The 13,456-nt window shown below is 46.4% G+C and overlaps 1 protein-coding gene across 1 annotated transcript in view; it reads right to left on the reverse strand.

Annotated features, from left to right (window-relative positions):
• NOL10 (nucleolar protein 10) overlaps positions 1 to 10,618 on the reverse strand; it is a 65,223-nt gene extending 54,605 nt beyond the window's left edge. The window contains exons 1-5 of the mRNA XM_077291429.1: positions 10,273 to 10,618; positions 8,752 to 8,797; positions 8,426 to 8,524; positions 8,259 to 8,336; positions 6,061 to 6,098 (exon numbers count right to left, since the gene is read on the reverse strand). Of these exons, the coding sequence (XP_077147544.1) occupies positions 6,061 to 6,098; positions 8,259 to 8,336; positions 8,426 to 8,524; positions 8,752 to 8,797; positions 10,273 to 10,338 (327 nt within the window). The 5' untranslated portion in view covers positions 10,339 to 10,618. The remainder of the gene's footprint in view (positions 1 to 6,060; positions 6,099 to 8,258; positions 8,337 to 8,425; positions 8,525 to 8,751; positions 8,798 to 10,272) is intronic.
• Between the last annotated feature and the right edge of the window lie 2,838 nt (positions 10,619 to 13,456).

Consider the following 13,456-nt stretch of genomic DNA (forward strand, 5'->3'; position numbering starts at 1 on the left):
ACCAGCAGATAGGAGCAAACAAAAAGGATCTGATTACAACGATGCCAGGCACTGGACTAAGGATTCATGAGGTTTATATAGCAACACCCCTGGACTAACGACCCAGGTGGGTGCAAACTGAGGGAAGAAAATCCCAGAGTCATATCACTAGTAACCACCAGAGGGAGCCAAAAAGTCTAATTCACAACAGTACCCCCCCCTTAAGGAGCGGTCACCGAACCCTCACTACGACCACCAGGGCGATCAGGATGAGCAGCGTGAAAGGCACGAACTAAATCGGCCGCATGCACATCAGAGGCAACCACCCAGGAATTATCCTCCTGACCATAGCCCTTCCACTTGACCAGATACTGAAGCCTCCGTCTGGAGAGACGAGAATCCAAGATCTTCTCCACCACGTACTCCAACTCGCCCTCAACCAACACCGGAGCAGGAGGCTCAACAGAAGGAACCACCGGCACAACGTAGCGTCGCAACAAAGACCTATGGAACACGTTGTGAATGGCAAACGACACCGGAAGTTCCAAGCGAAAGGAAACTGGATTAAGGATTTCCAATATCTTGTAAGGACCGATGAAGCGAGGCTTAAATTTAGGAGAGGAGACCTTCATAGGAACAAATCGAGAAGACAGCCATACCAAATCCCCAACACGAAGTCGGGGACCCACACCGCGGCGGCAGTTGGCAAAACGCTGAGCCTTCTCCTGTGACAACTTCAAGTTGTCCACCACATGATTCCAGATCTGCTGCAACCTATCCACCACAGAATCCACCCCAGGACAGTCAGAGGGCTCAACATGTCCCGAGGAAAAACGAGGATGGAAACCAGAGTTGCAGAAAAATGGCGAAACCAAAGTAGCGGAACTAGCCCGATTATTAAGGGCAAACTCAGCCAACGGCAAGAAGGTCACCCAATCATCCTGATCTGCCGAAACAAAACACCTCAAATAAGCCTCTAGAGTCTGATTTGTTCGCTCCGTTTGCCCATTAGTCTGAGGATGAAAGGCAGACGAAAACGACAAATCAATGCCCATCCTAGCACAAAAGGATCGCCAGAACCTGGAAACAAACTGGGATCCTCTGTCAGACACAATATTCTCAGGAATGCCGTGTAAACGAACCACATTCTGAAAGAACAAAGGAACCAGATCGGAAGGCAGCTTAGGCAAAGGCACCAAATGGACCATTTTAGAAAAGCGATCACATACCACCCAGATGACAGACATGCCCTGAGACACCGGGAGATCAGAAATGAAATCCATGGAAATGTGTGTCCAAGGCCTCTTCGGGACAGGCAAGGGCAAGAGCAACCCGCTGGCACGAGAACAGCAAGGCTTAGCTCGAGCACAAGTCCCACAGGACTGCACAAATGACCGCACATCCCGTGACAAGGAAGGCCACCAAAAGGACCTAGCCACCAGATCTCTGGTGCCAAAAATTCCCGGATGACCTGCCAACACCGAGGAATGAACCTCGGAAATGACTCTGCTGGTCCACTTATCAGGACAGGGTGGATAAAAATCAATGTTTTTTTAAAAAAATCAAAAAAATCGGATTTTTTTGATTTAAATCGGATTTTTTTGATTTAAATCGGATTTTTTTCAATAAACTGCTTTTTGAGGAAAATATTTTACCATCCAAAGGTTCTTCCATCATGAGATAAAGCTGAGTTGTTTAACTCAGTAGAATAAAGGCTGTATATGTGTAACATTCACAATGCCATGCTCTTCCAGAGGTTTCTGTAGGATGCTGACTATCCAACAAGTTTGGGCATGTCAACTGAATGGAAAAAGAAACTAAACCAAAAGTGAAACCAAGCTAGAAGTGTGGAATTAAAGGGGCAGTATGAACAAAATGTGGAGGCTATTAATAGTTTATACAATTAAGACATGCTGCTTTTAAACACCTACCTATTGCCATATAGTAAAACAAAAAAGATTTTTACTTACTTTGGGGTCCCCCCCTCACCCTGGCGTTAGATCGTTGCCCCTAGTTTCGTCCGTGTAACTATGGGCGCACATGCGCACTGCTCTCACTTCTCATTTTAATCGTGATTTATATTAAAAAAAACCTTTTGATTTAAATCAGTGATTTAAATCATGATTAAAATCATGATTTAAATCGATCCGATTTAAATAGAAAAAAATCTTTTGATTTAAATCGTGATTTAAATCATGATTTAAATCGGCGTGATTTAAATCAATCCACCCTGTATCAGGAACAAACAGTCTGTCAGGTGGACAAGAGTCAGGTCTACCAGCCTGAAATCTCTGCAACACGCGTCGCAAATCCAGAGAAATGGCTGACAAGATAACTCCCTCTTTAAGAATACCAACAGGTTCAGCGACTCCAGGAGCATCAGGCACAAAGCTCCTGGAAAGAGCATCAGCCTTCACATTCTTTGAACCTGGTAAATACGAGACCACAAAGTCAAAACGGGAGAAAAACAATGACCAGCGGGCCTGTCTAGGATTCAGGCGTTTAGCAGACTCGAGATACATCAAATTTTTGTGATCAGTCAAGACCACCACACGATGCTTAGCACCCTCGAGCCAATGACGCCACTCCTCAAATGCCCACTTCATGGCCAGCAACTCCCGATTGCCAACATCATAATTTCGCTCCGCAGGCGAAAACTTCGAGAAAAAGGCACAAGGTCTCATCACAGAGCAACCAGGGCCTCTCTGCGACAAAACGGCCCCTGCCCCAATCTCAGAAGCATTCTCTTCAACCTGAAAGGGAAGTGAGACATCAGGCTGGCACAAAACAGGCGCCGAAGTAAACCGGCGCTTCAACTCTTGGAACGCCTCCACGGCTGCAGGAGCCCAGTTAGCAACATCAGAACCTTTCTTGGTCATATCCGTCAAAGGTTTAACAACGCTAGAAAAATTAGCGATAAAACGACGGTAGAAGTTAGCAAAACCCAAGAACTTCTGAAGACTCTTAACTGACGTGGGTTGAGTCCAATCATGAATAGCTCGGACCTTGACTGGGTCCATCTCCACAGCAGAAGGGGAAAAAATAAACCCCAAAAAGGGAACCTTCTGTACTCCAAAGAGACACTTTGAGCCCTTAACAAACAACGCGTTCTCACGCAAAACCTGAAACACCATCCTGACCTGCTCCACATGTGAGTCCCAATCTTCAGAGAAAACCAGAATATCATCCAGATAAACAATCATAAATTTATCCAGATACTTCCGGAAAATGTCATGCATAAAGGACTGAAACACTGAGGGAGCATTAGAGAGCCCAAAAGGCATCACCAAGTACTCAAAATGACCTTCGGGCGTATTAAATGCAGTTTTCCATTCATCTCCTTGATTAATGCGCACCAGGTTGTACGCACCGCGTAGATCTATCTTGGTGAACCACTTGGCACCTTTAATCCGGGCGAACAAGTCCGACAACAGAGGCAAAGGATACTGAAATTTAACAGTGATTTTATTCAGAAGACGATAGTCAATACAAGGTCTCAAAGATCCGTCCTTCTTGGCCACAAAAAAGAATCCCGCACCAAGAGGGGAAGAGGATGGACGGATATGCCCCTTCTCCAGAGACTCCTTGATATACGAACGCATTGCGGTATGCTCAGGTACAGACAGATTAAATAATCTTCCCTTAGGAAATTTACTACCTGGAATCAAATCTATGGCGCAGTCACAGTCCCTATGAGGAGGCAGAGCACTGGATCTGGACTCGCTGAACACATCCTGATAATCAGACAAATACTCAGGAACTTCCGAAGGAGTAGAGGAAGCAATAGACACCGGTGGGGAATCACCATGAATTCCCTGACAGCCCCAACTTGACACAGACATTGCCTTCCAATCCAAGACTGGATTGTGGGTCTGTAACCATGGCAGACCCAAAACGACCAAATCATGCATTTTATGCAGAACAAGAAAACGAATCACCTCCCGATGTTCAGGACTCATGCACATGGTAACCTGTGTCCAAAACTGCGGTTTATTTTCCGCCAATGGCGTAGCATCAATACCTCTAAGAGGAATAGGATTAACCAACGGTTCAAGAACAAAACCACAGCGCTTGGCAAATGACAGATCCATAAGACTCAGGGCAGCACCTGAATCCACAAACGCCATAACAGGGTAAGAAGACAATGAGCAAATTAAAGTCACAGACAAAATAAATTTAGGTTGCAAATTACCAATGGCGACAGGACTAACAACCCTTGTTAGGCGTTTAGAGCATGCTGATATAACATGTGTAGAATCACCACAGTAAAAACACAACCCATTCTGACGTCTATGATTTTTCCGTTCATTTCTAGTCTGAATTCTACCACATTGCATTAAATCAGGTGTTTGTTCAGAAAACACCACCAGAGGATCAGCAGTTTTGCGCTCCCGCAAACGCCGGTCAATTTGAATAGCCAGCGCCATGGAATCATTCAGACTTGTAGGAATGGAGAAACCCACCATCACATTCTTAATGGCTTCAGAAAGGCCATTTCTGAAATTTGCGGCCAGAGCACACTCATTCCACTGAGTAAGCACGGACCATTTCCGAAATTTTTGGCAATACACTTCAGCTTCATCCTGGCCCTGAGAAATAGCCAGCAAGGCTTTTTCTGCCTGAACTTCAAGATTGGGTTCCTCGTAAAGCAATCCGAGCGCCAGAAAAAACGCATCAATATTTGCCAATGCCGGATCTCCTGGCGCTAGCGAGAAAGCCCAATCCTGAGGGTCGCCCCGTAAGAAAGAGATAACAATTTTTACTTGCTGAGCTGAGTCTCCAGATGAACGGGGTCTCAGAGAAAGAAACAATTTACAATTATTCCTGAAATTCCTAAACCTAAATCGGTCTCCAGAAAACAGTTCAGGAATAGGTATTTTAGGTTCAGACATAGGACCACTGGTAACAAAATCTTGTATGCCCTGCACACGAGCAGCAAGCTGGTCTACACTTGTAATCAAGGTCTGGACATTCATGTCTGCAGCAAGCACACGCCACTCAGAGGTAAAGGGAAGGAAGAGAGGAAAAAAAAAAAAAAAATTCAGAATTTCCTTTCTTATTATCCCACTTCTGCAATGCATTAAACATTCAATGTTGGCCTGGCATACTGTTATGACCGCAATGGCAGAGGGTCTCAGAAATAGTTACCAAGTCTGCAAACACAAAAACCAGCTCATAGGGCAGTGGTAACTGGGCTGACCATATATCTAATCCTAGCACCACAAATAACAGCAGCCGGGGAACGTGCCTACGTTGATTCTAGACGTCTCGCACCAGCCGGAGAACTAACTAACCCTAGAAGGGAAAAGAAAGACCTTTCTTGCCTCCAGAGAAAAAGACCCCAAAAGTTGGATACAAGCCCCCAACAAATAATAACGGTGAGGTAAGAGGAAAAGACAAACGTAACAATAAGCTAGGTATTTAGCAAAGAGAGGCCCACTAGCTAATAGCAGAATATAGTAAGATGACTTATATGGTCAGCAAAAACCCTATCAAAAATATCCACGCTGGAAATTCAAGAACCCCCGAACCGTCTAACGGCCCGGGGGGAGAACACCAGCCCCCTAGAGCTTCCAGCAAGATCAGGAATCACATTTAGTACAAGCTGGACAAAAATGAGAGCAAGCAAATAACTGAAAAAACAAAGAAGCAAGACTTAGCTTAATTTTGCACGAACCAGGACCAGCAGATAGGAGCAAACAAAAAGGATCTGATTACAACGATGCCAGGCACTGGACTAAGGATTCATGAGGTTTATATAGCAACACCCCTGGACTAACGACCCAGGTGGGTGCAAACTGACGGAAGAAAATCCCAGAGTCATATCACTAGTAACCACCAGAGGGAGCCAAAAAGTCTAATTCACAACACACGTGCGTCACTCCTCGTTCACCTATATAGACGTCAGGACCTGCATCCTGTGCATCATATGCCATAAAGGTCTACGAGAAAAACAACCCCTTTAAGTTAAAGGATCTGCTGCACATGGATGGGCCATGATGAAACATTTCTGCCACCTGTGAATGTCACATCGTCATCCCGAGACCCCTGTGAACAGTAAATGGGACCCCATGCTCGTACCTTAGAGTAGTCTTCTGATAAGACGTCAAATTTGACCACTGAAAAGGAAAAATAAGTGAGGTGAGTGGCTGTGCCGTTACAATGAGGCAGAGTTAAAGGGATAGTCCCAGAATTAAAGAGACATCTTATTTCCAAATGAAAGAACGTGATCAGATGTAACGGCGGGTTAATACCTCGTCCTCAGAGTAATACTGGTTGGTTAGGGTCACTGACACTGTCTCCTGCTCGGCTCACACGTCTCTAGCCAGCATTCACCATAGGGGTGTCACAGCTCACCGCCGCCGCCTCCCTTCACAATGACCTATGCCCAGATTAGAGCATGCTCAGCTTACACAAATAGGGCCTGCTGAGGTCACCCGTTATTTGTTATAGGGCGCCTCGCCTGTGGCTGAGCTTCTAATATAGCTATATAATACAGTACCGAGTCGCTGTGGTACATGGTAGAAGCAATCGAGTGATCGTAGGTTCCATTGCTCTTTTGCTAGATTTGCAGGGATTGTCTAACAAACAGGAAATCCCGGCATGTGTTGCTGTCAAACAACCGCGAGACGTGCAGCCGCGGGGACTCGGACATAGTATTAGAGCACGCCGAAGACACTATCAGCACTCGAGCATGCTCAGATAACACCTGATCCCAGCACGTTCGCTCATCACTAGTACTGACCTTAAGAATAATGTTACCGGGTCACTTGTTCCGCACAATGAATGCTGGAAAAACAAAACCCAAAACAGTGGCGGAATTGCGTTTCTTTCACTATCTTACCACATGTGATTTTTTTTTTTCCCGTTGTTCAGTGAATTACATTTTAAAGTGATTGATGTCACTGCGAACTACTTTTACAGTTTAAAAAAAAAAAAAAAAAAAGATAAAAAAAACCGAGCCCTTGAACAGCCATGTTGGCAGACAACTTAAGGCACTTGGAAGGAGGAGAAGGAAAATTTAAGAGGAAAAATGGAAACTTTCACGGACATGAAGAAGTTCCACACTCTCCCATTTTACAATGACACGTTCCCTTTAACTCATCACATCCCAGCACTACGGCAAAACCGGCTGCAAATACATGCGGTTTATGCCACCATTGTGCTTTTTTCCTAAAACACGGCAAACAGCGAGTATTTACCTGCACGTCCCCATATCACCTGCCACATTCACAGCCCCAGGGATCGCACACTAATCACCGATACACAGAGCAGAACCCTTCCCATTGGAGCCCGTTTTCATTTTTGCACTTTACCTTCCTATTTTTCAGGGAGACTTTCTTTGGACATAAATATGAGAACTTTTTGCGAGACAAGTTGAAGTTTTAAATAACATCAGTCTAACATATAATGTATTAAAAAATGGGAAATAAGTTCCAAATAGCGAAAAATAAAGCAAATCTGCTATTTGTTTCATTTTTCCAGAGCTCAATGTTCTTCTTCAGGGGGCGTGTGAACGAAACGCGCGTCGGGGTGGAGGGACGCGGCACAAACTCTGCACACATAGTGAGTATTATTATGATGTAAGCTCACACTGGTTCTCGGAACAGACAATTTGTGGATACATAATTTCATTCATAACTCCTATGGTGTCTAGCACTCTATCATTGTGGAATCCCATTGCAACGTATTGTAGCAATCAGAATATCCATATATACAAGGAATGACGCAAGCCGCCATCACTGTTTTCACTTTAGCACAAGCACTTTAGAAAAACTTATATATGCTTTGTTAAGCATCCCAAAGGTGCTTGGGATAGTATATCTACCTATATACTAAACTACTAGCAATGTGCGCTTAATGGAGTTTGTTAGCCCTTAGCGTCCCTCACATTGGAGGCATTTGTTTTATATTTTTCATTTCTTTCTGTTAAAACTTTATTTTGTATATTTAATAAAAATTGCAATAGATTTTTAATGATAGCACAACAAGTTTTATTTACTGGCTGCCTTTCTCAGTGTAGAGGAGTTTAGTGATACAAACGGGATTTTGATACTATTAGCCAAGCACATGATACTTTTGGATCACACCTTTTTGATTTCACTATAATGTGTACAGCAGGCTCAGCTCCTGAGCCTGCACCTTACTCCCACGCCATGGCATGTGACATAACGGAAAGGGGTTAAAGTAGCCAAAGTTGGGTCTGGCTAATCGATCATACAAGTATTCCAAAATAGGTTTTATCAAGAAGACACCCCCCTGTGAGGACCGATGATTACCCTCCGAATCCAAGCACCTCTCAAACTTCAGAGACAGCTGGTAAGTGTCATAACAGCGGACACGAGGCTTGTACGTTCCTGAAAGAGACAAGCAGAAAGGTCATGGACGCCACCTTCACTGCACACTATCCATAAAGGAAGCGTAAAAGCCTCATTCACACACTCACCGGTGGCCATAATGTACTGCCCGTCGCGGGAGACCCTGATGTTGGTGCTGACCGTGGGCATCTCAAAGTCCTGGATGAGTTCGATCCTCCTCCGAACATCTAAGAAAACATTTCATGTTACAGGTGAGCTTTGGAGCAGGGAAATGTGAAGGAAGCGGCCCATTATAGGCTACAGGGCTCACGTGGCACCGACAAACTCGGCAAAGACATCGATGGAAAGGCTCCGGGGCAGCAGGAGACTAGACAGGTTTTGTTTTTAAATTCTACAACATTTAAGAATAGTGGACGACCCCTTCATGCGGTTTCCGAGCACTTCTCACACTTACCGACATTTTGTTTCTGCAGTGCCCTCTTCTTCCGATCAGAAAGCCACTGGAAGAGAAGATGGATTCAGGTCATTACCCGATAACGATGTTTTACGTCACACAGTACCCAAACGGTTAAAGCTTGTAAGACCCCGGTCCAGCAGGGATGTCGGTAGCCGCTAGCTGCCGGACCGGAGCCCTGCTAACCCCATACTGTCAGAGTCCCCAGCGTCTCTTCTGTTCCCCACAATGTCAATACGGGTGTCGCGCTGTGACGTCACAACATCATGGGGGTCTAAAGATCAGAAGAGGAGCTGGGGCAGGTAGGGGGCAGAGTGCAGGGCTACCGACATCGATGCTGCAAATCTGACCTGTCCCATCACTGGCAGGTCAGGGAATAAGTGCTCGATCACCCCCGCCAATAACAAGAATGGGGGCACATGTCTCAGGATGGACCACTAATAAGTGCTCGATCACTGCGACCGCCCGCCAATCACAGGAATGGGATCACGTGTCTCAGGATGGACCACTAATAAGTGCTCGATCACCCCCGCCAATAACAAGAATGGGATCACGTGTCTCAGGATGGACCACTAATAAGTGCTCGATCACTGCGACTCATGCCAATCACAGGAATGGGATCATGTGTCTCAGGATGGACCACTAATAAGTACTCGATCACTTTGACCCCCCGCCAAACACAGGAATGGGATCACGTGTCTCAGGATGGACCACTAATAAGTGCTAGATCACTGCGACCCCCGCCAATCACAGGAATGGGATCATGTGTCTCAGGATGGACCACTAATAAGTGATGGATCGCTGCGACCATCATAGGAATGGGATCACGTGTCTCAGGATGGACCACTAATAAGTGCTGGATCGCTACGACCCCCCGCCAATCACAGGAATGGGATCACGTGTCTCAGGATGGACCACTAATAAGTGCTCGATCACTGCGACTCACGCCAATCACAGGAATGGGATCATGTGTCTCAGGATGGACCACTAATAAGTACTCGATCACTGCGACCCCCGCCAATCACAAGAATGGGGTCACGTGTCTCAGGATGGACCACTAAAAAGTGCTCGATCACTGCGACCGCCCGCCAATCACAGGAATGGGATCACGTGTCTCAGGATGGACCACTAATAAGTGCTCGATCACCCCCGCCAATAACAAGAATGGGATCACGTGTCTCAGGATGGACCACTAATAAGTGCTCGATCACTACGACCCCCCACCAATCACAAGAATGGGGGCATGTGTCTCAGGATGGACCACTAATAAGTACTTGATCACTGCGACCCCCTGCCAATCACAAGAACAGGGTCACGTGTCCCAGGATAGGACCACTAATAAGTGCTCGATCACTGCGACCCCCTGCCAATCACAAGAACAGGGTCACGTGTCCCAGGATAGGACCACTATATTGACTGAAAGTCATAGAAGATCTAAGATTGGAACATCCCTTTAAGAACACTCCTGGGAGCACATAACCCGCAGGAACCACCTGCTGGGGGGCGGCAGCAGTCACTCACCTCCGGCAGGGACTTTCCGCAGCTCAGGCTGTAGATCTTCACGTCGTTCACATTAGACACCTGCATGGCCGAAGAGTGCGGAGACTACCGGCGCCACATCCCCAGATAACCCGGCGAGCCCTGCCTGCTCCGAGCCGGACACTCACACAACCACATGGACAGGAAGAAGGAAGTTGTAGCAGAAAATCTGGTAAGCGACGCCATCTTGTGGTTGTCCGCGCTTTGGTATGACGTAATGAGAAAACACGGCTGGTTGGCAAAACGTTTCACTCAAAAGAACAGCGCCATCTTGTGATTGTCCGCGCTCGGATGACGAAATGATTAGTCACGTGGTTGGCAGTGCTGCGCGCCCTGAACGAATTTCATAGTATTAACAAGTTTACCGATTTTTATTTTTTGTTGAAGTTGGACTTTTTCTAAATCCATTAACGATTTATAACATTTTTTGGCTTTATCACAGTTTTATAATCCACTAGTGGTTAAAAATCTGTCATGAGACTCACAACACCTCTTAAAGGGGTTGTCCATGTTTATGACAAAAGTCACTTTATGTGGGCAGGAAGATGTATATCGCATACATGTGGTCACATGACCGCCCGCTCTCGCCGCCGGCACCGGAGAACCCTCACATCGCGCATAGCGAGGCCGTGCATGTCTAGTCGGAATGTGACCGGGAGGCTGTATATGGCATACACGTGGTTACATGACCGCCCTGTCCCCTCACCGGAGGATCCTCACATCGCGCATAGCGAGGCCGTGCATGTCTAGTCGGAATGTGACCGGGAGGCTGTATATCGCATACACGTGGTCACATGACCGCCCGCTCTCGCCGCCGGCACCGGAGGATCCTCACATAGTGCATAGCGAGGCCGTGCATGTCTAGTCGGAATGTGACCGGGAGGCTGTATATCGCATACATGTGGGCACATGACCGCCCTGTCCCCTCACCGGAGGATCCTCACATAGCGCATAGCGAGGCCGTGCATGTCTAGTCGGAATGTGACCGGGAGGCTGTATATCGCATACATGTGGTCACATGACCGCCCTGTCCCGTCACCGGAGGATCCTCACATAGCGCATAGCGAGGCCGTGCATGTCTAGTCGGAATGTGACCGGGAGGCTGTATATCGCATACACGTGGTCACATGACCGCCCGCTCTCGCCGCCGGCACCGGAGGATCCTCACATAGTGCATAGCGAGGCCGTGCATGTCTAGTCGGAATGTGACCGGGAGGCTGTATATCGCATACATGTGGTCACGTGACCGCCCTGTCCCCTCACCGGAGGATCCTCACATAGCGCATAGCGAGGCCGTGCATGTCTAGTCGGAATGTGACCGGGAGGCTGTATATCGCATACACGTCACATGACCGCCCTGTCCCCTCACCGGAGGATCCTCACATAGCGCATAGCGAGGCCGTGCATGTCTAGTCGGAATGTGACCGGGAGGTTGTATATCGCATACGTGTGGTCACATGACCGCCCTGTCCCGTCACCGGAGAACCCTCACAGCACACAGCGCACATAAAGTGACTGCAGACTTTCGTAAAAATCCTGGACAACCTCTTTAAATAAGTTCAAGATTTCCAGGGTACCATTCACAGTAACCCCTTAAGGAGCAGCCAGTTTTACTCTTGAGGTTTTTATTTTCTTCCTCCTTTTTTATTCTTCCTCCCACAGTCCTAGCCTGGGGCCTATTGTGTGTGGTACAAGTTGTAGTTTAGAAAAGACATCGTTCGTTTTACCATATAATGTCCGGGAAATGGGAAAAATACAAGTGGGGTGAAATCTACTTTTCGCCTTTTTTTCCCAGTCCCCATATGGGGACTTGGACCTGTGATCGTTTGCTTGTACCATATACAGTCAGTAATACTCCAGCATTGCAGTGTACAGTAAAAATCATGGTTTCCTTTTATCCCAAATCTATCGCTGATAAGGACATGGCAGTGACAGGGGAGACTTCAGCAGACCCCCAAAGTGCCATGGCAACCCATCGCTGCGTCTCAAGAAGGGCAGTGGGTGTGCAAATGAAGGCGCAGGACAACCCCTTCACGACCAATTACGGTACGGACTGTATATTTATGTCATCGACCGTGTCCCTGCCTCTGATGCGGGCTCACAGTATTCGAGTGTATTGGACGATTACAGCACAGGCTTAAGTGACTTAAGGCTCTAATAAAAAAAAATGTAAAAAAAAACAAAACAATGAAAAATAAATAAATACAAAAAATATATATTTAAAAAATAGGAATAATGAAGCATCACTAGAATTATCTGCCAGTGCACACTTTCAGAGGATTAGCAAAAATATTACAAATAACAAAAAGAAAGGGAGGGCAGCACTCCAATAGTTAAAGGGATTTTTCCCTTTCAGTTAATGTTGATTCCCAGTTGCAGGATGTTCTAAAGAAACAAACTGTGCTGTACTCACCTTCCCCAGGTCCAACAATAAGTCTCGGTCACTGCAGTGTCTGGCATTGGTTGCAGCCAATCTGTGAACTCAGCTACTCTGCACGGGGCAACCTGTCTACACTGTCAGAGCCACTGAGCTCAGTGATTGGCTGCTGCACTGTTAGCTTCAGCCAATGTCAGACACCGGCAGTAGCAGAGACTCAGCGGTGGACCCGGGGAGGATGATAGCATACCAGTTTGTTTTTTTATAATAAGCTGCAGTCACTATAAGGCTAGAATCACATAACTGTATTTTCTCCCATCCCAGAGAATTGGGCCGATTATGCTAATAAAATTCTAATCAGATTTTGATCAAAGTGTGTTCTGATATTCCCAGATGTGGAGAAGATGGGAAAAAAAATTCTCCAACTTGTCAGTGCGTAAAAATGGGACAGCACTCAGATGGCATCCGAGTGCAGTCCGATATGTTCCACATTGACTTACATGGCTGAGTGCTATACGAATATCAGACGCATATCGTGCGTGCTGCAATTTTATCCTCCGCCCTAAGAACGACTGAATGAGTCCCCCTCCACCACTGACAGCTCGGGTAACAGCTGTATATACTATATACACTATCAATTGATCAGTACACAGAGAGTAGGGTGTACAGTGTATACAGTGTAAATCACACTGCAGTCCCAGTCTTCACTAGATCGAGAAACACACACAAGACTGGTTTATACCACAATATCCACTGGTTACTTATTATTTACTGCCTAAATAGCACCAA

The sequence above is a fragment of the Ranitomeya variabilis genome, chromosome 2 (assembly GCF_051348905.1).
Source record: "Ranitomeya variabilis isolate aRanVar5 chromosome 2, aRanVar5.hap1, whole genome shotgun sequence".
Classification (NCBI taxonomy): domain Eukaryota; kingdom Metazoa; phylum Chordata; class Amphibia; order Anura; family Dendrobatidae; genus Ranitomeya; species Ranitomeya variabilis.